The following is a 22,113-nucleotide window of genomic DNA, read 5'->3' on the forward strand; positions in this document are numbered from 1 at the left end:
TAATTTCATCTAGAGTAGTCCATCATGATAAGAATAACAATACAGATGGGACTTTTTTTGTAATTCCAACATTCAACCACATACATACACAAGTTGTTGATGTGATCCTACAAACCTTCACACATCTTTTGCTTTACTGTCATATGTGACATGGAAAAATCACACCTTCTTTCTCAACATACTCCAGCCATTTCACTTATTTTTCTGTTAAAACAGGTACGTTAAAGTTACTAGCTGGTCCTTGTTTATGTAGTAAGGTACAGATAGTCATAACAATATTTAACCCAGACAGTTTTGCTGAGCTTGCTATTTCTAGTATGAATAGGTTTAGACTGGCTCTCTTTGTTATAGGTTGTTATGGCATGCCACAACATGTTGTCATCTGTGGTATGTATGTGAGTGTAGGTGTGTGACAACTAGATATTTTAATAGACAGGAGATTATAATGCACACATATACTCTGTTTTGGTTAGTACAGTAGTGTTCTTTTTGGCTAGCATTTGGCTAGTAGTTCTACTAAAAGCAGGCTGGGAAAATGTTAAATTTTTGCACAGTTTACTGTGTATAAGAGTGATAGAGTGTGGGTAACAAAGACAGTCTAATCAGTACCAAGAATTAACAGACTATTTGGAACAGATTCAAGCATCATGCCAAAATTAATGTTATTATGAATTCTATGGCTGCTAATAAATTTCCGGTATAATAGTAAGGTCAGTGACTGATGTGGCATTGTGGTACATTCTAAACAGATGGCATCATTTGTTGATGTGACATTTAATTGTACACACAAACAACCTGCGGTACTCAATTATTGGATTGACGGATGTGCGGTGAAGTGTTATTGCCTTCCACCCATAGGGTATTTTTCGTGGAAAACACCGTTACGTAGTCAGTTGGTTATTTGACTTCTGAAGTGAATGTAGTTGCTGAGTCACATCATGTGATCAAGTGTACACAGTCAGTATTAGAACAAGTTGTGTTTTTTACGGTAGAAGTCTTGTTGTTTTATGAGCAAGGAGCCAGAGAAAACAATAAACAATTACAGGCAAGTAATCATAAACTATATTGTATACAAGTAACAAATCATTACATTAGACTACTGTTGGAGAAGAAACTAAAGATTTTATTTCTATATACAAAAGAGTACCACATTTTATCAGTTAGAGGAGTAGTAAACAATCTTCTCTTAACACCACAATGATCTAAACTAAAAAACAAGAACTAGTTTAATTACCTCAATGTTTTGTTGATGTATTCTAATATTTTAGTGACTGTATTACAATACACAGGTAACTCCATTTAACTACAATGTCTTCACAAAAACTGACTAATAGAGAGGTTAATTCATGTTACAATTTGCATTCTACTGTACTCATGTCTTTTACTAACAGCATGAAGAAATCAACAATAACATGTATCAGTCACAAACTACAGAATCTCCCAACAATGTAAGTTACGACACTTTAAACTAGTATACTGGCAAGACAGATGCCATGCACATGTTTTATTACTCTATACAGATGAAAACAACAAGGGTTCATTCCAGTGGTAAAAATACGATTGAAAAAGTTTGCAATGACTTCAATGAGCCAGTAAGTGTTACAAATGCATTATGCATGCTATCACAGTACAGCTGCTCTGTGAATTACATATCGTATGCTTTGTTATTCATACAAACGTATGTGATTACTAAAAGTAGTTGAATTGAATTGCTGACTTTGACAAATTCAAAGCCCTCTACATCTATAGAAGGCATTAACAGTGTCCACTATACTACGTGTAAGTGCTGCTATGCAATAATTTGCATTGCCATGGTAGGTATTTTCTCCATGGTGATTGCGGTACCTGTATTAGCTACTACTTCTATTGTTAATGCCATTATCTATTTGCAGGTATTCAAGACAAAAGAATGTGATGTAAACAATGACAAATGTGAAGAACCAGTAAAAACCTACAATCACCACTACTTCAACTGTTTGTCAGCGACCGAGCCTTGTCAACCATCTACTCATAACTTCTGCAAATATCATTATGAGAATGCTACATACTGTCCTATTCATCCAACATTCAACAGAATTTTATGATACACTTGCATAAGAGATTCTCCATATACATACATGACAACAGCTCATTTGTACATGGATTTGAATGGGTAGTATATTATTTGGAATGTATTTGAATCTTATTGCATATCGGAGTTTATTTAAACAACTACATTGCATAAATAAAATGGCTGAAGTATTCTTTCTTATGCTAAAGAACTTTACCAATATTGGTACCTTTTGGTGGATTTATCAAGAAGGTTTAAGTGCAATAACAGCCCTACTATATATCTTTAAGAAACAATAGCAATGTCCAGAAAACAAATACAAGACCATGGCAATACAAGTGTTCACAGGCACTTCTATGGAGTCAGCTAAGACTCCTTTCTACTTGCAATCAAACGTATATGTGTGCTTTTACATGTGCTATTACCTAAAGTGTATGCCTGCAATTTTGTGTATTCAGAGACATGTGACTAACAAACACAACCAGTATAGCATTACATGAGTCAGGCATAAATAAGACAGATATACCTATCTAGTATGAAATGTTACACATCTATCATAAGTAATGAAACTTATTGTCAACCACAGCACACACAATCAATTATGGTATACAACTACGTTATGATAGAAGCCATATTGTTACCCACGATAATTGACTGCGTAGTCCACGAACTGTATCATTAATTCGAAATATACGTACAAGCTATGGCTGAGAGTTCAGAAGAAGTTGAATATTATTACTTTAATCAAGGATGGCAAGAATGGGTAAGAAATAATAAGCCTTTGAAGACCTTCAGTCATATCATGTATTTACAAAACAGTACTACTGTCAAGTAACTAATCCTGCAGCATTTCACCGTGGACCAATCAAAAAGTATAGCAGCAGATATTACTCTTGTTTGCTCAGTGGTCAGTATCATTATTTTTGTCAATATCATTTTGAAAGACAAAATTGTCCTGTTCATGCCTTTGGATATCGTAGGATATAAAACTGAACTGTTACAATTAACGTATCATTACTGCCATAGAGTTATAACTTACAGTCAAACATACATACTTGTGTACATTTGTTAACTAACTTCAATCTTGTAGCTCTAAGTACTTCTATTTGCATATTGTAAGGCTACTACTACTACTGCTGAGTTCTGACTGCAATCAAAGTCAGATAATGTAGTATTACAACCTCAGTTTCATATGCATCATCATACAAAGTATGTAACTGACAGTGGAATAGATTTTATAGCCTTTTGAAAATTCTTGACATGGAATACCAGCATAGTTGAATTATTATTATCTAAGTACTTTGAATGTATGGCGATTTCTGAGTGTCCGTGTCTACAGTAAGGATGATCTATAAAGTGTTAAATGAAAGAATTTCCGGTTACTAATAATGTTCTTTTCCCCATAAACAGGGGTAGCAAACAAATAATGCAAGCATATTATGAAAGTTTTTAATTGAACAGCCAAGCAATCAAGTAACATTATAGTGTAACCTGCATGCAGATGCCAGTACATCTTGAAACATGTGCTATTTACTGTTATCTGAATTCACTACTGTGGCTACATACACAGAATGCCAACCTAGTTCAAGACATTTGCCACTACCCAGGGTCCCTAAGACACAAGTGACTTAATAGTAAAACAAGTGAAAAATGCCAACCTAAGGGTAAATTGACCCTTATATCACCCAGATAATGCTCATGCAACAGGCATACTCCATGGTTACGTGTGACATAAAGTAGAAAAATACGCTGAGACATGCAAAATTCGAAATAACATGTAAATTAAGTTCAGTACTGTGATTAACGATGAGTTGAGATATATGTACATAAGTATGCAAATATAAAATATAAAAATTCAGTAGTATATATTCAGTAAATATATGGTACACTATATACAAAGTATGCTAAACTCCTCCATGTGCTGGAAAAGTTACATAAATGTTGGCATTATTCTTTAGATCATATCTCTCATCATCAAGTTGACAGTTGCTATCATCTGGAGAAATTTCTTTAAGACCATTACACAGTCTGAACCTTTTTTCGCTGAGTCTTGGAAATCGTTCTCTCACTTTTCCATATAAGTCACAAACTGTAGCATCCTGTAATGAGAATTTAAATGCAGCACAAAACATTCATGTACTTACACTTCGCAAAATCAGGGTAGCACTGCTCTTGCCTACAGCTTGAACAAAAATAGTCCACTGGGATGCCATTGTATGTGTCTTGGTATTGATAGAGCCATGTTGAGTTTGTGTGCATTTATATACAATAGCATGATGTAAGAATAAGCATAAGGGAATTATGCAGAAAAGTCCCTGATATTTTGATGGTGGATAATCCTAGCATTAGTCACTTTCAGGTCTTCTGGTTATCCAATTACTGAGTAATAGAGTGCTATATGATATTGCTGACCTAAGGTTGTTTGCTTACTTCAATTATAGCTTGTGCATACGTGCTATGATTCTAAATATAGACATTGCATAACTGGTTGACCATAAGGGTGCACACCTGTATACGTATGCATGCTAGTACTAGGTGTTTTCCAAGAAAGCCCCTAATAAAATGCTGACAACAGAGCCTACAATTTGTATGCTGTTTGTTGTTTCCACCTTTTGTAGTTGACTTTGTAAAGAGATAATGGAAAGATACCACATACTGTACACTTGGAATGCTAAGAGTATACGAGGGTAGTCTGACACATGTTTAATACTAAAAAATGCACTATTTTCTCTTTGCATGAAGCACATACGGCAGCATGATGTCTAGTTTTCAGTAAATAAATTTTGAAAAGTGCATGAACGTTGATATACTATCAACCAATAAAGTAGCATGAGTTTAAGGAATACTGATAATCCCTGCTAGGATGCTTCGAAATATATTCATCATTTCTTAGCATATTAAGAGTAAATTTCCACAAATTCTATGCCAAGACAATTCATCATCATTAGTTCTACAAGCATTCTTGTAATACAGTGCTGCTATGGACAAGGTAATGCACCGTACACAAAAAGCAAACTCAGCAATTTTTTTCTACAAAGCAAAAATTCTGCACTATCGTAATTATGATACAAGTATCTAATAGTGTGGAGAGCAACACATTTGTCGAGCTGACTCAAATTGATTAATTAATAGCAGCCAAATGGACAGACACCAAAACGGGGTAAGAAATCCAAATCAAATCATGCTCTTATATTTTTCCAATACGTAGCTTCAATGCCAAGTTCCAAACTGCTCTTCATATGGGACAACTGTTTTACAATACAGTAGAACAGTATATTCTTGCTTAAGCCAAGGATGCTATCATGTCTTCTGCCGAGAACATAATGTACTAAGGAACTGTCCAGTTCATTATGATGGATATCAAAGAAACTAGCCAGAAGACAGAGATTATTTTGTATCATTCATACAAACCCACAAACCTTATTTATCATGGATAGAAACTGTCAATAATGTCTACTGCACCTTTCTATAATAGCTCTATATAGCGACTGTTGTATGCTACTATTATTAATAGGAATGGCCACTGAGTACAGGTGTTCGTAATCAAGCAATTTTATACGATACCACAAATATGCTATCGCTCACATGATATCACACCATCAGAAAAATCAATATAAATTAATACACCAAACAATTGCATATATACGTATGTCAAGCGTTATCAAAAGATATTATGGGAAAGCATAGATACTATTACTATAACAAAGTATGGAACAAATGGGAATAAAAATACCAGTTGTCCTATTAATTTTACTAGCAGATACTACTCTTGTGGTGGTTGTTACCATTGTTTCCGTCAGTATCATTTTGAGCAGCAACGTTGTCATATTCACTTAAGTGGCTACCATAGACTTGATTAGTCTACTGCATGCATACACATACAAGTATACACTCATGCAATTTTGCAAAAACATTACGTCTGCACACATGAAGCATGTAGTAGCATTTGCAGTAATACAGATCCTATTATCATGATGTACAGCTTGTACCCTAAATAAAGTTCAAGCTGTTTTTGTTGTCAGTGTATTAAATGCACGTACATGCACTGATTAATGAACATAAACCACATTACATGTATAATGCACTCGTGTAAATCCCAACAATACGTCAGATCAAATAACATTAAACAGGTTGGTAGCCAAAATGTATTTTAAACTCATAAGCTTCTACTGTGAAAGCTACAATACAAAGAAGCTGTAAACAAAATAATCTTACCAAAAACTGTAATGGTTTGCATGAACACACTTAAAACAAATTTTATAAACCGCAGTTATCATCATTATGACACATAACTACAGGAACAGGTAATGAAAGTACAATTCAGAAAATTGATGTAGCTTTGTTGTGAAGTAACATGTATACGTTACTTCATCTTGACTGGATTAATTGCAGAGGCATTTCTTGTACTGTTCTTCATTTGTAACACTGTATAACGGGGTGGTACAGAGCCAAAAAAGAAGCGGAATTGTGACTACGTGTTTTAGTCATTAATAATAGGAGCGCACAACAACTGATGTGTCTGGCACCATTCTTTCATTTGATGTAACAATAATGAATTGTTACTCCAAAAAAGTAAACAAACAAGTGTAAGGAAAAGTATAATTTGAGAAGGGACAATAGACATAAAAAAACAATGAAACAAGGGAGGTCAACTACACCTGCAGCTATACTAGTTGACATTTAATCCCTACTACAGTCATAGCCATACTATTGACAAGCTGAAATAGGAATCTAATGTCCACTACTATGCAGTAACTGCACCCTGCAGGTGTAGACGTCAAATTTTCCTCGTACTTGTACAATAGAAAGCAAATGTATTTGAATTAATGACAAATATTTTCGTACATACTACCAATCAGTAACATAAAAATGCAAAGCTGTAAAGCATGGGCATATGTCCACATACAACATCACACACCAACTTTTTTAGATGGTGTCCACCTGATATACCATACGTATATGTACAAGTCTAGAGAGGTATTACATAAAGGGACAATCTAAGGGAAACTCCACAATTATGACAAGCTGCTTTCGACCACAACCACCTCCAGCATCCATACAATGTTGATGACAACGGGAGTAACAACTATATCATTCCTAAGGTTACATACCACAGAACAGAGGGCATTTCTAACACAGCAGTGTGCATACACCTGTTTGTAGTTTACTCTACACAACACCTACCTGCTACTTTGCATGACTGTCACATTTGTTAAAGGTTAGTTCATATCGCAGCATTCAAATTGCCTATTACGATTATTATTACATCTTTTAGGGGGGCAAAAATCACAGGTATGGAAGAAGTTGAAGAACTAGTAGTGGTAAGAATTTTATGATATACTCGCTTGTTTTATAGCACCTAACACTACAGTGTGACTACTGTGCCACCATCTACAATCTAGTGGAATACTACAGCAACTTCTGGTGTTTGGACCCAGACGAATTCCACATTTTCTGTATTGACTGCTTCATACCATATGATGGTGCAACTTGCCCTATCCATTCTAACAATTTCTATGACAACTAGAACTGTTTTCGACAGCGGAACTTTTGACGTGTACAAATACTGTAGTTTATCATTTAATCACTACCTTGTTCATGTAATCTTTACAGTAAAACATTGTATACCCTGTACAATGGCTTCGTATAACCCACTGAATACAATATAATTAAACCACGGTTTTCTAGTTGTGAGCAAACAGATTATAACGAAACTTAGTATAAGGTGAGTATGGCACACTATCTCTAGCAAGTAACACACATAAAATGCATGAGACAGTTATCTCCTAATAAAGAAATTTTGGTTATGTACTTATGTAGTTAAAAGTCTATACACAGAACTTGAAGTTGAGTTTATAGTAGGTAACTGACAAATATGTATGGTACTACCTATCAAAGCAGATGTATCAAATTCTTAATGGATGGAATTAACAACTACATGATGCAACAAATACCATGTATACTAAAGTCATATTCTTTAGTTACTGTGCTAGCATGGTCACACCTACCAAGTGAATGGCAGCTACTCAGGTGCTGTGAGTCAGTGCAGGCAAACTTCCTGAGGAGGACTAGTAACCCATAGGAGGTTGTATCATGTCTCACAGGTAAAGGTTTGGATGCCCAAAGTCTCATCTAATTTTACACCTGCAATGTGAGACATGCACGGACAGTTAGCATTTGCTTTCCCAGTTTACACCAGGTACCCATTGATGTTATAGCTGGGTGGGCCACTTTCCTAGTTGACATCAGGTCATCATGTCCCCATTAACAGCTGGGTAGACCAAAGCAATATGAATAAAGTTTCTTGCTCAACGAAACCAGCAACTTACCATAACAGAGCATTTAATCCCGAACCTTCCAATTATTAGGTCAGTACTACATGTACCTTGGCTAGATCCACTTAAAAATCACTCACCTAGTCATTACAAGTTCTCCTATAACATATAATTACGTACTGAAATAGTTTGAAATAGTTGCTAGTGAAGCTGTAGGAAATTCTTACCAGGATCACATACATTTGATTGCATGCATATGATAAAAGAGGTACATGCCTTGCAACACTCTCAACATGCATGCTAGTTACACACAATAAGGTGGACATTGAACCTTTTAGAGATGACTATTCTTGTGTTACAAACACAAGTTCAGTGAATCCTGACAATTTCATGTAGAATAGTCCATCATGATAAAAATAAAAATGGGACTTCATGTAATTACAGCATTCAACCACATGCATACACTACTTGTTGACAAACCTTCCCACAACTTTGCAGTATTGCTTGCAATTTCATGTATGAGATGGCTTTCTTTTTCAATATACCTTTTCATATATATATATATATATATAATTTATATATGTTTTGTTTAAACAGGTATGTTAAAGGTACAAGCTTGTGCTTGTTTATGTGGTAGGATACAGATGGTCATAATAATATTTAACTTGAACAGTTTTACTGAACTTGTTATTTCTAGTATGAATAATTTTAGACTGGCTCTCTTTGTTAGGTTGCTATGGCAAGCCACAACATGTTGTCATCTGTGGTATGTACATAGTGTTAGTGTAGGTGTATATTGTAACAGACAGGATACTATAATACACACATATGCTCTTTCTTTGACTATAGTACAGTGTTTTGTTTGGCTAGTATTTGGCTAGTAGTTATACTATAGGCAAGTTGGGAAAATATTAAAAATATTACAACTTATTGTATACTGAAGATTGTTAGTAACAAAGAGTTCCTATTCAATACTAAGAAATAATACATTTTTGAGAACAGATGATCAGATTCAAGCATCATGTCAACTGCTATCACGAATCCTATGGTTTCTAATAAATTGTCGGCACAAACAGTATTTGTGAAGGTCAGTGACTGACTGATGTGGCATTGTGGTACATTCTAAACAGATGGCATCATTTGTTGACGTGACATTTAGTTGTACACACAAACAACCTGCGGTACTTAGTTATTGGATAGACGGATGTGCGGTCTACATCCACCAATAGGGTATTTTTCGTGGAAAACACCGTTACGTAGTAAGTTAGTTATCTGGCTTCTGAAAGGAATGCAGTTGCTGAGTCATGTGATCAAGTGTACACAGTCAGTATTAGAACAAGTTGTAATTTACAGTATATAGAAGTGCATTGTTTATGAGCAAAGAGCCAGAGAAAACAATAAACAGTTACAGGCAAGTATTTAATGTATAAAAACAAGTAACACATTACTCTAGATTATTGTTAAAGAGAAGAAACTAGTTTTATATATTCTATATACAAAACTAACCTTTTTACTGCATTGAACATGTGTCATCACTTAGTGAAGTAGAAAACAATCTTCCTCTTAACACCACAATGATCTAAACTAAAGACAAAAACTATAGTTTAATTACCTCAATGTTTTGTTGATGTATTCTAATATTTTTGTAACTCTCTATTACAACACACAGGAAATTCCAGTCAACTACAATGTCTTCACAAAAACTGACAAATCATCAGGTTAGATGACTCATTACCAAACATGTTATAACAGGTAATTCATTGTGTAGTATTTCTTTAATCTCTGTGTTATTTTACAATAGCAAGAAGTCACTAACAATAATGTATACCAACTACAACCTACAGATCTTCCTAATAATGTAAGTATGACACAAAACTTTAAAGTAATTCAGTAAAATTTCTACAGGCAAAAGTGACCAACCACACTATCAGTCACAGAAATGTAGTTGAAATTGTTCACAATGATCTTGACAAACCAGTAAGTGTTACTGTAACATGCACACTGTTTGCTACATCTCTAAAATTAGACTTTGTGTGTCATTCACTGTACATTCTTCTTGTTCACAGCGTAAGAAGTGTGATGTAAATGATGGGAACTGTGATGCAGATGTTAAGACGTATGGTTTCGCACACTTCAACTGTTTATCAACTGAGCCTGGCCAACAAAGAACTCATAACTTTTGTAACTATCATTTTAAAAATGCATCATATTGTCCAATTCATCCAACATTTAACAGAATTTTATGACATGGTTTTAACAGCTTACAAATAATCAGTGCAAAATAAATCTGTCGGACCAATTACGTCTACATTTCTACATTATGCTGATTGCATACGTCATTACTACTGAAGATGTAATATAATAGTGTAACCAAAATGCATTGTCACAGAATGACCACAAGCCTTTAAAAACGAGCAGCACATGTATCTGAGTATTAATTGTGTAAACATTCAATTATACCTGCTGCGTGTAGCTAGCGTTTACACTGTAATTATTAACATGAGCGAAAGGAGACCGCCAAGGTAAGTGTACACATGTGCTACATAGTATACATGAAACAATATGTACAGAAAGAAGTGCCAAGTTCCTGAATGTGACCGATATGATATAATTCCTTATGATCACATGTACTACACTTGTCTTGATGATGAAAGAGATTATCATTATTTCTGTGAATATCATGCAAAAGAGCTGAATTGTCCTATACATCAAAAAGGCCAAAAGAATTGTGAGGCAATGCATTGTGAAAGTATGGCTAAAAAGTACACCAGGACTACATACACCTGTCTAGAGATATCTGAGTATCATTTCTTTTGTGATGAACACCACAGCACTGTAAACTGTCAAATTCATCACACTGAATATAAACGATGATAGGGACTCAAAAATGTACGTATATAAGTTTAGCCATAAGTTGGTAATTATTGTGTAGTATGAATATGGTTACAGTTTTGGCGGCATTATAATTTATGCATACGTAGCTCATAACCAGAACTCTATGGTTTCCTGTAATATTTAAACAAATGCATGGTGCAGTGCTATAGTAATTGGTCAAAAGAAATCAATCTCCGTTACTAAAAACAACCATGAGCACCAGGTATTACTTCTATTATGAGAAAGGATAAACAAATTGGTAAGATGACATAACCAAAGTGTTATGATATATGCATGGTTTTGATAGCTATGGTGTGAAGTAACCAGTGCCGCTCAATATCACCTCCATGATGGACCAGTTAGAAGACACACTAGTCCCCAATACCAATGTTTAGAGCAAGGTCATTATCACATGTTTTGTGATTACCATCATGAAATAGCACGGCAATATTGTCCAGTTCACCTTTTCTCTTACCGTACATATTAGGCACCTATAGTAACAATATAGCAAAGCATATTTCACGGGGCATAACCACTAATATAGGTGACACTAAGATAATAATTTTCATGTATACTGTACGCATGCATAGTGAGATGCTCATTAAGTATATACTTTGCAATAAATGGATTTTGCAAACACACTCTGGTGTACAATACAGGGAATGTATGTACTACAATGTCACCATATGTCTCCACCTCACAAAGTCAAGAAAAGACACGGACATGCACAATACCAACCTGATATTCACAAAGTAGTAAAACTGTAACATGCACATATATAACCACTACACTTGTGAACACCAAATTTTATATATAAACAGGTAAGAGCAAAGCAGGGTAAATTATTCTTGATCTAATTATGCAAGTGTATAAGTTCTATGATCAACAATTACATGCTACAAAATAATGACACGTTAATCTTGTTCTGATTTCTTGGGATTGATAAAAGACAAATGTAGTCATCGTCATGTATTGTAACATGATAAAAATCAAATATTCATATGCAAAATCTTCATAACTGCTATTACAAAGTACATGCATTTAAAAAAGCTGCATAGCCAATTCTGCCAACCAGTTTGAAACTATAAGGTACAGTGTGATTATTTGCATTATATCCCTCCAAGCATTGGAAAAGTCACAAAGATACTAGCACCATTGTTCAGACTGTGTCTCCCTTCATCAAGGCGTTGATTACTATCATCTGGTGAAAAATCTTTTGTTCCACTGCAGAGCCTGAAATTGTACTTACTGAGTTCTGGAAGTCATTCCCTCATTTTTCCATATAAGTCACAAACTGTTGCATCCTACATGATACAAAAAAAATTTACACTGCACAAAATATTAACATAGCTTACTTACACTTTGCATAATCAGTATAACAGTCTGCTTTCCTGGAACTTGAACAAATATATTCCACATAGATGCCATTGTATTTTCAGTGTTGATAGTGTCATGTAGAGTTGTGTGCTTATATGCATAAGAACTGTACATTTTGCAAGAATAGGCATATTCAGTATAAGGGAATTTGAAAAATATTTACGTATAAAAAGTCCCTTGGAGAAGCCTTTCAACAGTATCGTCCACTTGAATTTTGACAGCACTGATTACCAAACAATAGGCTATAGCTATCAAAATTTTACCAAGACCACAGATTACATGCTTACTCAATAACTTGTGCCTACTTGTTATTCTAAATATAGATATTACGTGACTGGTAACCACAAGAGTGCATGCATAATACAGTATGCTTGTAAATTAATGTTAAGACACAATTAGTTTGGAATAGATTAATGTACGGCAAACAAAAAGCCTGCTCAACAAAAGTTACCTATTAAAACTAGAGAGACTGTAAGAATATATAAAGTACGTAAACGTCACAATTCTTTGGAGTAATAATTATTTGGTTGAAACACCTCTCAACTTGAATCAACACGAGTAACCACAATTAGAAACTACTTGGTATCGTACGGTTTCCAAGTAAGCATATACTGAACTTGAAAGAGTTAACATTATGGCAGAACAAAGATACATTACTTACAATGAATGGGAAAAAACGGTAAGAGAACATAAATGACAATCAAACTGTTCTAATATTTGTGTGATAAACAGTTGTTCTGTCAAGCACCTGACAACTGTCATTACGGACCTGTTAAACAGTACAGTAGCAGATTCTACTCTTGTATGACGAGTGGATATTACCACTTCTACTGCACACATCATTTTAGACAGCGAAATTGCCCATGTCATTATTGGGGCTACCGTAGGTTTGATTAATTGACTGTGTTTTTAAGTAGCAATTTAATACAATAATCTGCAATGTTTATTAAAATTTAACTAATGTTGAATGCACAATATGTTAAGTCTTGTATACAATAAATTTATATCATGTACTGTACAACAAGAACGTAGCAGAGCAATGGCAGTAGTAGCACTGAAGATGTCTTGTTTACAACAATGCAGAGTATTGGATACAGAGGCTACCTCCTTGTTGTTTACTATCTGATTAATTCACACACAAACATTATAGTTGCACTAGTCATGCAAATGATATTGATATAACGCATGCATGTACATTGGCACACGTAAATACATTATATTGAATATCAAGCCGTAAGTATGAAACCAGCACAATTAAACACAGTGGGGAGCTGTAAAAAAACATACAAGTCCGCAATATCATGCACTGTTTAGAGAAAGGCCAGTATCACCAATTGTGTTTACCACCAATTGTGTTTACCACCATGAAAAAGCACTAAAAACACATGTCCTATCCATTCTTCTTTCTCCAATACATACTAGCATCATCAGTACTTGGACTGATGTGTAAATATACCATTGTACAAGTGTTGGCCAAAACATTGGTAAGGACTATTGTACTAGAGCAATACACAGAGAACCAAGTACAGTCTGGCTGAATGCTATGCATGAGTAAGTAATTTAGACACAGGTGGGTGGTGTGACATACAAGTACAAATGGTGAGGTGCACAAGTACTATGATAGTGATTCCATATAAGTATTGTCAAAGTAAACAATTCTGCTCGCTGATTTCTATGTTAGAATAAAAGCCACACAAACAATATCTGCAAGGGAATGTACCACACACGCGGTACAGAAAATGCCATCTCATCATTAATCAGCAAATATAAGCCAATACCCTGTGATACGAGGAATAGATATTAGCATTGAACGGCAGAGCAGTGGTATACGCTTAAGATCTTAGAAGCTAAAAAAATCAGTTATCAAATGGAGAACTGGATTTATCAGTACAATGCACCGCAGCAACAGTGGGTAAGCACAGCGTGAAATAAATTAATATCAATGTTAAGTGGTATGCATTTATTTAAAATAGTTTATCTGCCAAGTTCAAAACTGCAATATTGGAGGAAATGCTTATAGTGGGATGATATACTCATGCTTGGAACGAGGACAGTATCATTACTTTTGCCAGTATCACTATAGGCAAAGGAACTGTCCAATACACTACTATGGATATAGAAGAAACTAGCCAGCAGACAAAAGTATAAAGTATACTCTATGCAACTACATTCTTACCTTTTTGTACATATAAAGTTGTAAATAATGCTTCATGATTGTATACTACACTACTACTTAAAGTAATAAGACTATTTCATTCACTAAAATCTTGTCACAAAACACACTACCACTCCTAGCAGTAACAATCACTGACTAGTTGCACAAAGGAAGTAAGGTACCACAAAAATGCAGTTAGTCACACAATAAGGCAATCATAAAAGTACAGTATTTAACTGCCACTTGAAATTTAATGAGCAGATGCACTGCATAAAGTTAGTCAGAGAGAAAGTAAATATAAAATGACCTGACCTGGTCTATGTACATACAAAGGTATTGTACTTCACCAACATGCACAAACACATACTGAATCTGATATACTGTAGGTATTACACTTTCTGTATTTACTGCACATACAACAACAAAATATTAAAGTGATGGAATATAACCATCAAGTATAAGTACCTTATGTCAGTGATGAACAAACAGCATTTGAAGAAAAGTTGACAAACTGCGAAGGCATTATCTATGCCATGTATCTCAAGTTTAAAGTTGTCTTGGCTCCAAATGATAGACAATTCCTACACAATAACAACCATATAAAGAACAAACTGTAATAGCTAAACTATGTAGATTCTAAAATGGTAATACAAATGCAACAGAACAGTTAAGCACACTTAAGCCTTTTAGATATGTAACAATTTGATAATAAAATGATAGCAAATTACTGCAATTATACTTAGGAAGAAAGGACTATTCTGATATGAGTTCACTAGTTATGTGTAATGTATAAGCCGGTAAGCACACAGATATCAAAAGCACAAATTACAAACCAAAGGCGTGTACTATTACGCATTAAAGGTGTGGTTTACAGATTACTTCATATCATGTGCAGACAAGAATCAACCACAATAATTAATTCCCCACACAATTGTACAAAACACATTTTTGTCTAACTGTACGGCACAACTAACTGTATGATACAGCTATCAGTCCGATAAAAGCATGGGTAATAGACTCCAGGTATTATACAAACAATGTGTAGTCATGTGCATTGTAATTAGTTTGGTTTAAAATTTTTATTGCAAGTATGATCATTTTTAGTGTGAGGTATGTGGCACAGAAGATGAGACAGTCCAGGAGTACAATGCTGCTATTTATAGTTGCCTAGTGTAGGTGATACTAATGCACCATTTGACCAAGGTATCATGTTTTCTGCAGTGTTCGCTTCAACCTAGATAACTGTCCAGTACATGCTACTGGTTATAAGTTAGAATAAGTCTAATAGAACACACTTTAGAGCTTATAATTGTATTTCATATGTCATTATAATCACTATAGCTTGCAAACCTATGAATGTATGATATAAAAATACAAAGTATGGTTGGTTGATACATATGTATACACAATAAAAAGGAATGTGACAACTAGAAAGGCTTATTTTCTATTCTACATAGTATCTAGGAATTAGAAAACTTTACCTATTAGCTGAGATTACACATACATTCTAATACAACATACAGGCAAGATCGATGTCAAATCACATGCATGAAGCATCCTCCATTTGGAGTGATTATTACTATTATATATGTAGATGGTAAAGACTAGTTGTAGTCTTATACATGCATATGATTATAGTAATGAAACAGTAATGTGTACAAAACATTAGATACCAACAAGTACATATGTAGCAAGTAAGAAGACATTGAAGCAACAACTACAGCATAATACAGTTCAGTTACCAATGAGTATTTGTGCGCTGTTCCAGTAACACTTACAGAAGACAACACAGTATATATGTCCAACTTGCTTGCACTTGCCAAGAAATACTACTACCATACCTTAACACTGCAAACAAGGGATAAATTACAGCACATGTCTCTGTACTGTCAAACAAGAGGTACACACGGACCTCCTTTGACATTTCACTGAAAAATTCCAGAATAGCAAGTACTACCACTATGCTATATAATGTGGAACCGTTATACACACATGCTAAATTTTACACAAGTGTTACGCTATACGTATATTCCGTGCTTACTAAACATAATAAAAATGCTCAAGAGATCAATTATCTTGTACAACACACAGTTTGTCATCAAGTAATTACATACAAGTAGCATACGAAGGAAATTTGAGGCATTCTGCAATGATGTATATGCCATCACATCAAGTTCAATGTTATCTTGGCTCCACACAATAGAATATTTGCAATACTAACCAAAAACGTTTCTACAAAGAATGACCTATTATAGTGTAGTTCTACAAAGAATGATTTGTTGTAAGCAGCTAAATCAGATAATGACAACAAGCACAAGTCGACCCGTGTGGTGATGTAACAATTCAATGACAGCAAAGTACAGCAATTATAGAAGAAAGGCCTACACAGATCTCAACAACAATCACAAATCATAGGCATATGCTACAGTATCAGTTAAAGGTGTAGTTTACAGATTAGTTCACATCATGTGACAGACAACAATTAACCACAACAATTAAGTGCACATGCAGTTGTATAAAATGCTTTCAGCTGACAGTATCGGCACAATTATCAATACGGTAAAATCATGGGAAGTTGATGGTCCGCTGTAAAACTTACAATCAACCAGGTACATAATGTGTAGATTGATGTTTGGGCTTAGACATTCTATTGCAAATGTGAATAGCTAATCCAACTTTAGTGTGAGGTATGCAACACAGAAGATGGGACAGTCAGGGTGTACAATGCTGCTACTTATAGTTACCTAGTGTGGGATACTAGTCAGCCACTTACAAGAAGATATCATGTTTTCTGCAATGATCACTATAGCAAACAGAACTGTCCTGTACACAGTACTGGTTATAAAAAATAGAACATGCAAACTTAACAGATGAATTATATGTTGATATCATAATCACTGTACGTATCTTGTAATGCATGCATGGTGTACATACCAATGCAGATGGCAATCAAGTTTTGTTGACATCATATACACTCTAATAAAACACACAATAAATTGTAAAAAATAAGCTTGTTCCTTGCGTAATCACCATGTTTATGAATGGACAGTATTAAGGCAGTACAGAAACAGAAATAATTTCTTTACAGCATGCGATGCATGTAACCTAGACGTATAGACAAAATTGTTATAAACACTGATTTGATGTTGCCATGTAGCAAAAAGTGAAGCAACAGTAACAGTGCAGTCATGTAAAACTACTAGGTTTGCATAATACATACATACACTACAAAAATTCTATAAAACTACCACAGAAACAGTACTACAGCACCTATACAATCACAGCAGACTATATTGATGGCTGTATGTGGTATGTGATATCACAGCGACATATGACTGCAGAATTGTAAAGTACAATTATTCAAAAACTTCCATCCAAGTGTCTTTTTGCCATATGATCTGACAGTAAACCAGATCACTTGATTATTGCATGCTCAGGTTACAAAAACCATATCAGTACAATTAACTTGCAACAGTCTTTCTCCTTTAATTGTATCTCTAAAATCAAAGCTCCAAGTATACATATAAGTCAGAACATGCAATGTTGAATGCACGCAATTATAGTAGATGTGGTCTGCATAAATAGTATGGTTTGACACAGGAAGCTGTTTGTATTTACAATAATATGTCTTTGTGCCATATTGCACAGTTTAATTAACAAAGTAAAACTGAACTGATAAAAAAAAATTATGCAGACTATTGGAAAGTATTTCTATCCACGTGTTTAGGTTACAGTCGGACTAAGCACATGGAAATGTTCTGTATGCAAAATGCATACTCAGCTATCTTTATCTTGACATTCACAAAACCTATTCCAAATAAGTGGAAATAATTCTAAATGCTACATATCTTTCTGCATTATATTAATGCTGTTGATCCTGTGATAAAATTGCATCAGAGCAATCAATAGAGTATAGACTAAACTGTACAACTGATGCACTATCGAAGCATATAAACTGTGGAAAGGATTGCGACTCAATTTTTTATTTTGTAAATTTTCTGCATTGATAAAACACTAATAACAATAAATACTTAGGTTTAAAGGAAGAAAATCCGTCCCTCCTGGAGGAGACTGAGTGTGGTGTTCGACTAGACATTGAGTGACCTGCAGTTCAAATCCTGGGATAGGAGGGATTTTTTTCCTTTCTTTGGCCCTTTTCTGTTTCACCTTATTGTTAGCTACTGTAGTTTAAGTAATCATTTAGAGTCTCTAGTTCTTGTTAGGTTAGGTAATCCAAAGGCTGCAGCACATGTTGCTGTCAGACCTTCAGTGCTGGTCACTGTAAAGTGCTAATAACAATAACAGTTGTACTGTCATATAGCTAACACAGCAGCCTTTCACTATAAGTGTGTCACAAAAAATACGGCTGAATATACCTTTCTGGATTTCACCACAATAAAATTTTAGCAACACCTACAGTACATATGTACCAGTGGTGTTGGCTATAGTCCATTAGAAAACGTGTCCTATATTGCAGCCAGTGCAGTTCATGCATGTGCATGCATGCAGAATTAAAATTAAAAGACAGCATGCAGAGTAATCTAAACCACATATAATACATTTGCGTAAACTCCACAGACATATTAAATCGAATGTCGCTGAATAAAACGATAGCTTAAACCATGACTTACCCATTTTATGAAACCTACAATGTAACGCTACGCCGAATGGTAAGGTAATTAATCATAGATAAGATTTATCATATTTGTTGCCATCTACATACATGCACATATGCAGCTTCGCTGTGAAGTAACTAGTGCAGCAGAATACTATAATCATGAAGGGGAAGTAAGGAGACACACAAGTCCACAATACCGATGTTTAGAGAGAGGCCACTATCACTACTTTTGTGAATACCACCATGAACAAGCACTACTAACATCTTGTCCTATTCATAGATCGTATGCCCGTGTATTCTAGCAACATTGATACCAAAACTGACAAAATCACATTTATGCGGTGTACACAAAACATTTGAACAGGACTTTTAAGGATAACTAATGCTATAGGTAATCTAGAACCTTTTGGGTTGTAAAGGAGCTATTTATTTTATTTTGTGAAATAAATTACAGTTTATGTTTACAAGAATATGCAATTGAAAAATAGTACATACATCATAGCTACAATCATAGCTACAATCATACAGCTACATTTTGAATTTTTCTACAGACTAAAGTAGGTTACTTTCGTTAATAGTAGCTACATTGGGTTTAAACTTGTTAGCTGATACCAGGCACAACAAATGAAACGCTAAAGATTATAAAACATATGTGGTTACAATGCTGAGTAAAAGTTATCATCTAATGCAGTGTACTACTCTATGTGGTGCCATTGTATACATAAGAAGAGTGTCCACCTCCCTGCTATATACATATGTAGCTAATTGTAGCTGATTGCATATTTATGCATGCACTGGAATTCTATATTTATTGGACAATAGAGCTGTTAGTGGGTAGCCAGCAGACAGAACTCTAAGAGTCAAATTTTATAACTGTATTCTTACCTCGTGTACATATAAAGTTGTAAATAATGGTTCAAGTTCCATACTACACTGTACACTAACATTATTTAAAGTAAGAAACTTACACTACCACTTGTAAGAACAATAATTACCGACTAGTTATACAAAGGAAGTAAGGTACCACAAAAATGCAGTTGGTCGCACAATATGGCAATAATAAAAAGTACAGTATTCAATTATTATATACTACAAACTTTGAATCTACTTAGTAGAATGTACTACAGAGCAAGTGATTAAAAATGACTACATTTAGGAATATTTACATAGGAGTTGTACTTACTATACATATATTAAACACGCTGAATCTGACAAAGGTGTTACACTACAGGGGGCTACTACAAAATGATATATAAACATACATATATACACACAGAGCGTTTATCAAGTAAGTACCTTATGTCAGTCATGAACAAGAAGTATATGAAGGAGGAAGTTGAGGAACTGTGAAGCACTGTCCATGCCATATCACATCAAGACTTGGCTTCACATAATCAGCCAAAAATGTTTCTACAAAGAATGAACTGCTGTTAGCTAAACTAGATTCTGAAATAATCATACAAATAAGCACAAGTCCATGGGATGTAATAATCTTACGACAAAATGATAGCAAAATACTGTAAAGCTGAGGAAGAACTACTTTGTACATAAGTACACATAGGCCTCAAGCACAAACCAAACAAAGGCATGTGCCAGTACACACCAAAGGTGTGGTTTACAGATAGTTTTATATCATGTGACAGACAATAACTAACCACAATAATAAATTCCGCACACAATTGTACAAAACACATTCTTAACTGATTGCACGGCACAACTATCAGTAAAATAACATCATGGGTAATTGTGGATCAACTCGACAACTCCAGGTACAAGCAATGTGTAGTTATGTAGAATTAGGATTAAAATTTATTACAATTGTGAATAAATGATCAATTTTTAGTGTGAGGTATGTGGCACAGAAGATGAGACAGTGAAGGTGTACAATGCTTCTACTTATACATGCTTAGTGTGGGATACTAACGAACCATTTAGAAATAGATATCACATTTTCTGCAATGATCACTACAACCTAGATAACTGTCCAGTACATTCTACTGGTTATAAACGTTAGAGCAAATCTAATAGAACACACTTCAGAGCTTATATGTTTCTTATGTCATTATAATCACTATAGCTTGCAAACCTATGTATGTATGATATAGAAAGTATGGTTGGTTGATATGTATACACAATAAAAGGACATGTGATATCTAGACAGGCTTATTTTCTACATAGTAATTAGCTAGCAATTAGACAACTTCACCTATTTGCTGAGATTACACATATATTCTAATACAACATACAGGCAAGATTGATAACCACAAGATTTTCAAATCACATTCATGAAGCATCCTCGATTATTACTATCATAATTATGTAGATGTTTAAGTAGTCTCACATATATATGTTCTACAACAGTTATAGTGCTGGAACAGTAATGTGTACAGATTCCAACAAGTACATACGTACTACGTAGCAAGAAGACAACAAAGAAACAAATCCAGTGTAACACTATTCAGTCATCAATAAGTATATGAGCACCATTTCTGTAACATTTACAGAAGAAAACACAGCATAAATATCCAATTTGCTTGAACTAGCCAAGAAATACTACCACTAACTTAATACTGCAATCAAATACAGTACACTGTCAAATGAGAGGTGCACATGTACCACCTACCTTAGACCTTCCACTGAAAATTTCAGAATAGCAAGTGTGTACACTATGTTATATAATGTAGAAACTTACATACTTTACCAGTATATACACATGCCAAATCTGATACAGCTGTCATGTATACATTCTGCATTTACTATACAT

At 34.5% G+C, this 22,113-nt stretch overlaps 2 protein-coding genes and 6 long non-coding RNA genes across 20 annotated transcripts in view; 5 read left to right on the forward strand and 3 right to left on the reverse strand.

Annotated features, from left to right (window-relative positions):
- LOC136263363 (uncharacterized) overlaps positions 1 to 526 on the reverse strand; it is a 36,345-nt gene extending 35,819 nt beyond the window's left edge. For all 5 annotated transcript variants that reach the window (XR_010704590.1, XR_010704591.1, XR_010704587.1 and 2 more), the window contains exon 1: positions 116 to 526. This is a non-coding gene — a long non-coding RNA (uncharacterized lncRNA). The remainder of the gene's footprint in view (positions 1 to 115) is intronic.
- Positions 70 to 2,170, forward strand: LOC136263357 (uncharacterized). Of its 4 annotated transcripts, none has more exons than XM_066057880.1 (6): positions 70 to 216; positions 859 to 1,045; positions 1,290 to 1,338; positions 1,392 to 1,448; positions 1,521 to 1,592; positions 1,893 to 2,170. In XM_066057880.1, exons 3-6 carry the CDS (start codon positions 1,309 to 1,311, stop codon positions 2,082 to 2,084), a joined length of 351 nt encoding a protein of 116 aa, XP_065913952.1. In that variant the 5' UTR covers positions 70 to 216; positions 859 to 1,045; positions 1,290 to 1,308; the 3' UTR covers positions 2,085 to 2,170. The 4 variants fall into 4 exon arrangements, with proteins under 4 accessions (XP_065913952.1, XP_065913953.1, XP_065913951.1 ...); XM_066057879.1 differs by lacking the exon at positions 70 to 216 and adding an exon at positions 328 to 710; XM_066057881.1 differs by lacking the exon at positions 859 to 1,045 and having other exon boundaries at positions 81 to 216.
- A 514-nt stretch (positions 2,171 to 2,684) lies between these two features.
- LOC136263369 (uncharacterized) lies at positions 2,685 to 7,747 on the forward strand. Its single transcript, XR_010704599.1, has 5 exons — positions 2,685 to 2,813; positions 2,870 to 5,210; positions 5,259 to 7,268; positions 7,326 to 7,371; positions 7,422 to 7,747. It is a non-coding gene; the product is annotated as an uncharacterized lncRNA (long non-coding RNA).
- Positions 3,833 to 9,989, reverse strand: LOC136263368 (uncharacterized). 5 transcript variants are annotated; one of them, XR_010704596.1, is made up of 5 exons: positions 9,832 to 9,989; positions 8,380 to 8,484; positions 8,254 to 8,321; positions 4,195 to 8,194; positions 3,833 to 4,149 (listed from the first exon to the last, which is right to left on the reverse strand). It is a non-coding gene; the product is annotated as an uncharacterized lncRNA (long non-coding RNA). The 5 variants fall into 5 exon arrangements; XR_010704595.1 differs by having other exon boundaries at positions 4,195 to 5,419; positions 5,470 to 8,321; XR_010704598.1 differs by having other exon boundaries at positions 4,195 to 4,429; positions 8,059 to 8,321; positions 9,832 to 9,987.
- LOC136263367 (uncharacterized) lies at positions 9,163 to 10,578 on the forward strand. Its single transcript, XM_066057883.1, has 5 exons — positions 9,163 to 9,736; positions 9,995 to 10,043; positions 10,127 to 10,183; positions 10,231 to 10,302; positions 10,392 to 10,578. Exons 1-5 carry the CDS (start codon positions 9,699 to 9,701, stop codon positions 10,569 to 10,571), a joined length of 396 nt encoding a protein of 131 aa, XP_065913955.1. The 5' UTR covers positions 9,163 to 9,698; the 3' UTR covers positions 10,572 to 10,578.
- A 149-nt stretch (positions 10,579 to 10,727) lies between these two features.
- LOC136263370 (uncharacterized) lies at positions 10,728 to 11,816 on the forward strand. The gene is made up of 3 exons (XR_010704600.1): positions 10,728 to 10,847; positions 10,896 to 11,458; positions 11,507 to 11,816. It is a non-coding gene; the product is annotated as an uncharacterized lncRNA (long non-coding RNA).
- Positions 11,817 to 12,182: 366 nt separating this feature from the next.
- LOC136263372 (uncharacterized) lies at positions 12,183 to 20,769 on the reverse strand. 2 transcript variants are annotated; one of them, XR_010704603.1, is made up of 4 exons: positions 20,646 to 20,769; positions 15,197 to 15,312; positions 12,559 to 13,698; positions 12,183 to 12,503 (listed from the first exon to the last, which is right to left on the reverse strand). It is a non-coding gene; the product is annotated as an uncharacterized lncRNA (long non-coding RNA). The 2 variants fall into 2 exon arrangements; XR_010704602.1 differs by lacking the exons at positions 15,197 to 15,312; positions 20,646 to 20,769 and having other exon boundaries at positions 12,559 to 15,102.
- On the forward strand, positions 13,851 to 14,806 carry LOC136263371 (uncharacterized). Its single transcript, XR_010704601.1, has 2 exons — positions 13,851 to 14,488; positions 14,550 to 14,806. It is a non-coding gene; the product is annotated as an uncharacterized lncRNA (long non-coding RNA).
- Positions 20,770 to 22,113: the final 1,344 nt, after the last annotated feature.

Source organism: Dysidea avara, chromosome 8 (assembly GCF_963678975.1).
Source record: "Dysidea avara chromosome 8, odDysAvar1.4, whole genome shotgun sequence".
NCBI classification, from domain to species: Eukaryota; Metazoa; Porifera; class Demospongiae; order Dictyoceratida; family Dysideidae; genus Dysidea; species Dysidea avara.

Bases quoted from the DNA above. Each gene is read 5' to 3' on its own strand.
- LOC136263367 (XM_066057883.1), top strand. From the start codon at position 9,699: ATGAGCAAAGAGCCAGAGAAAACAATAAACAGTTACAG. The intron at 9,737-9,994 runs GCAAGTATTTAA...TACAACACACAG, and splicing joins AAAACAATAAACAGTTACAG to GAAATTCCAGTCAACTACAA. The intron at 10,303-10,391 runs GTAAGTGTTACT...TCTTGTTCACAG, and splicing joins ACAATGATCTTGACAAACCA to CGTAAGAAGTGTGATGTAAA.
- LOC136263357 (XM_066057880.1), top strand. From the start codon at position 1,309: ATGTCTTCACAAAAACTGACTAATAGAGAG. The intron at 1,449-1,520 runs GTAAGTTACGAC...TACTCTATACAG, and splicing joins CTACAGAATCTCCCAACAAT to ATGAAAACAACAAGGGTTCA. The intron at 1,593-1,892 runs GTAAGTGTTACA...ATCTATTTGCAG, and splicing joins GCAATGACTTCAATGAGCCA to GTATTCAAGACAAAAGAATG.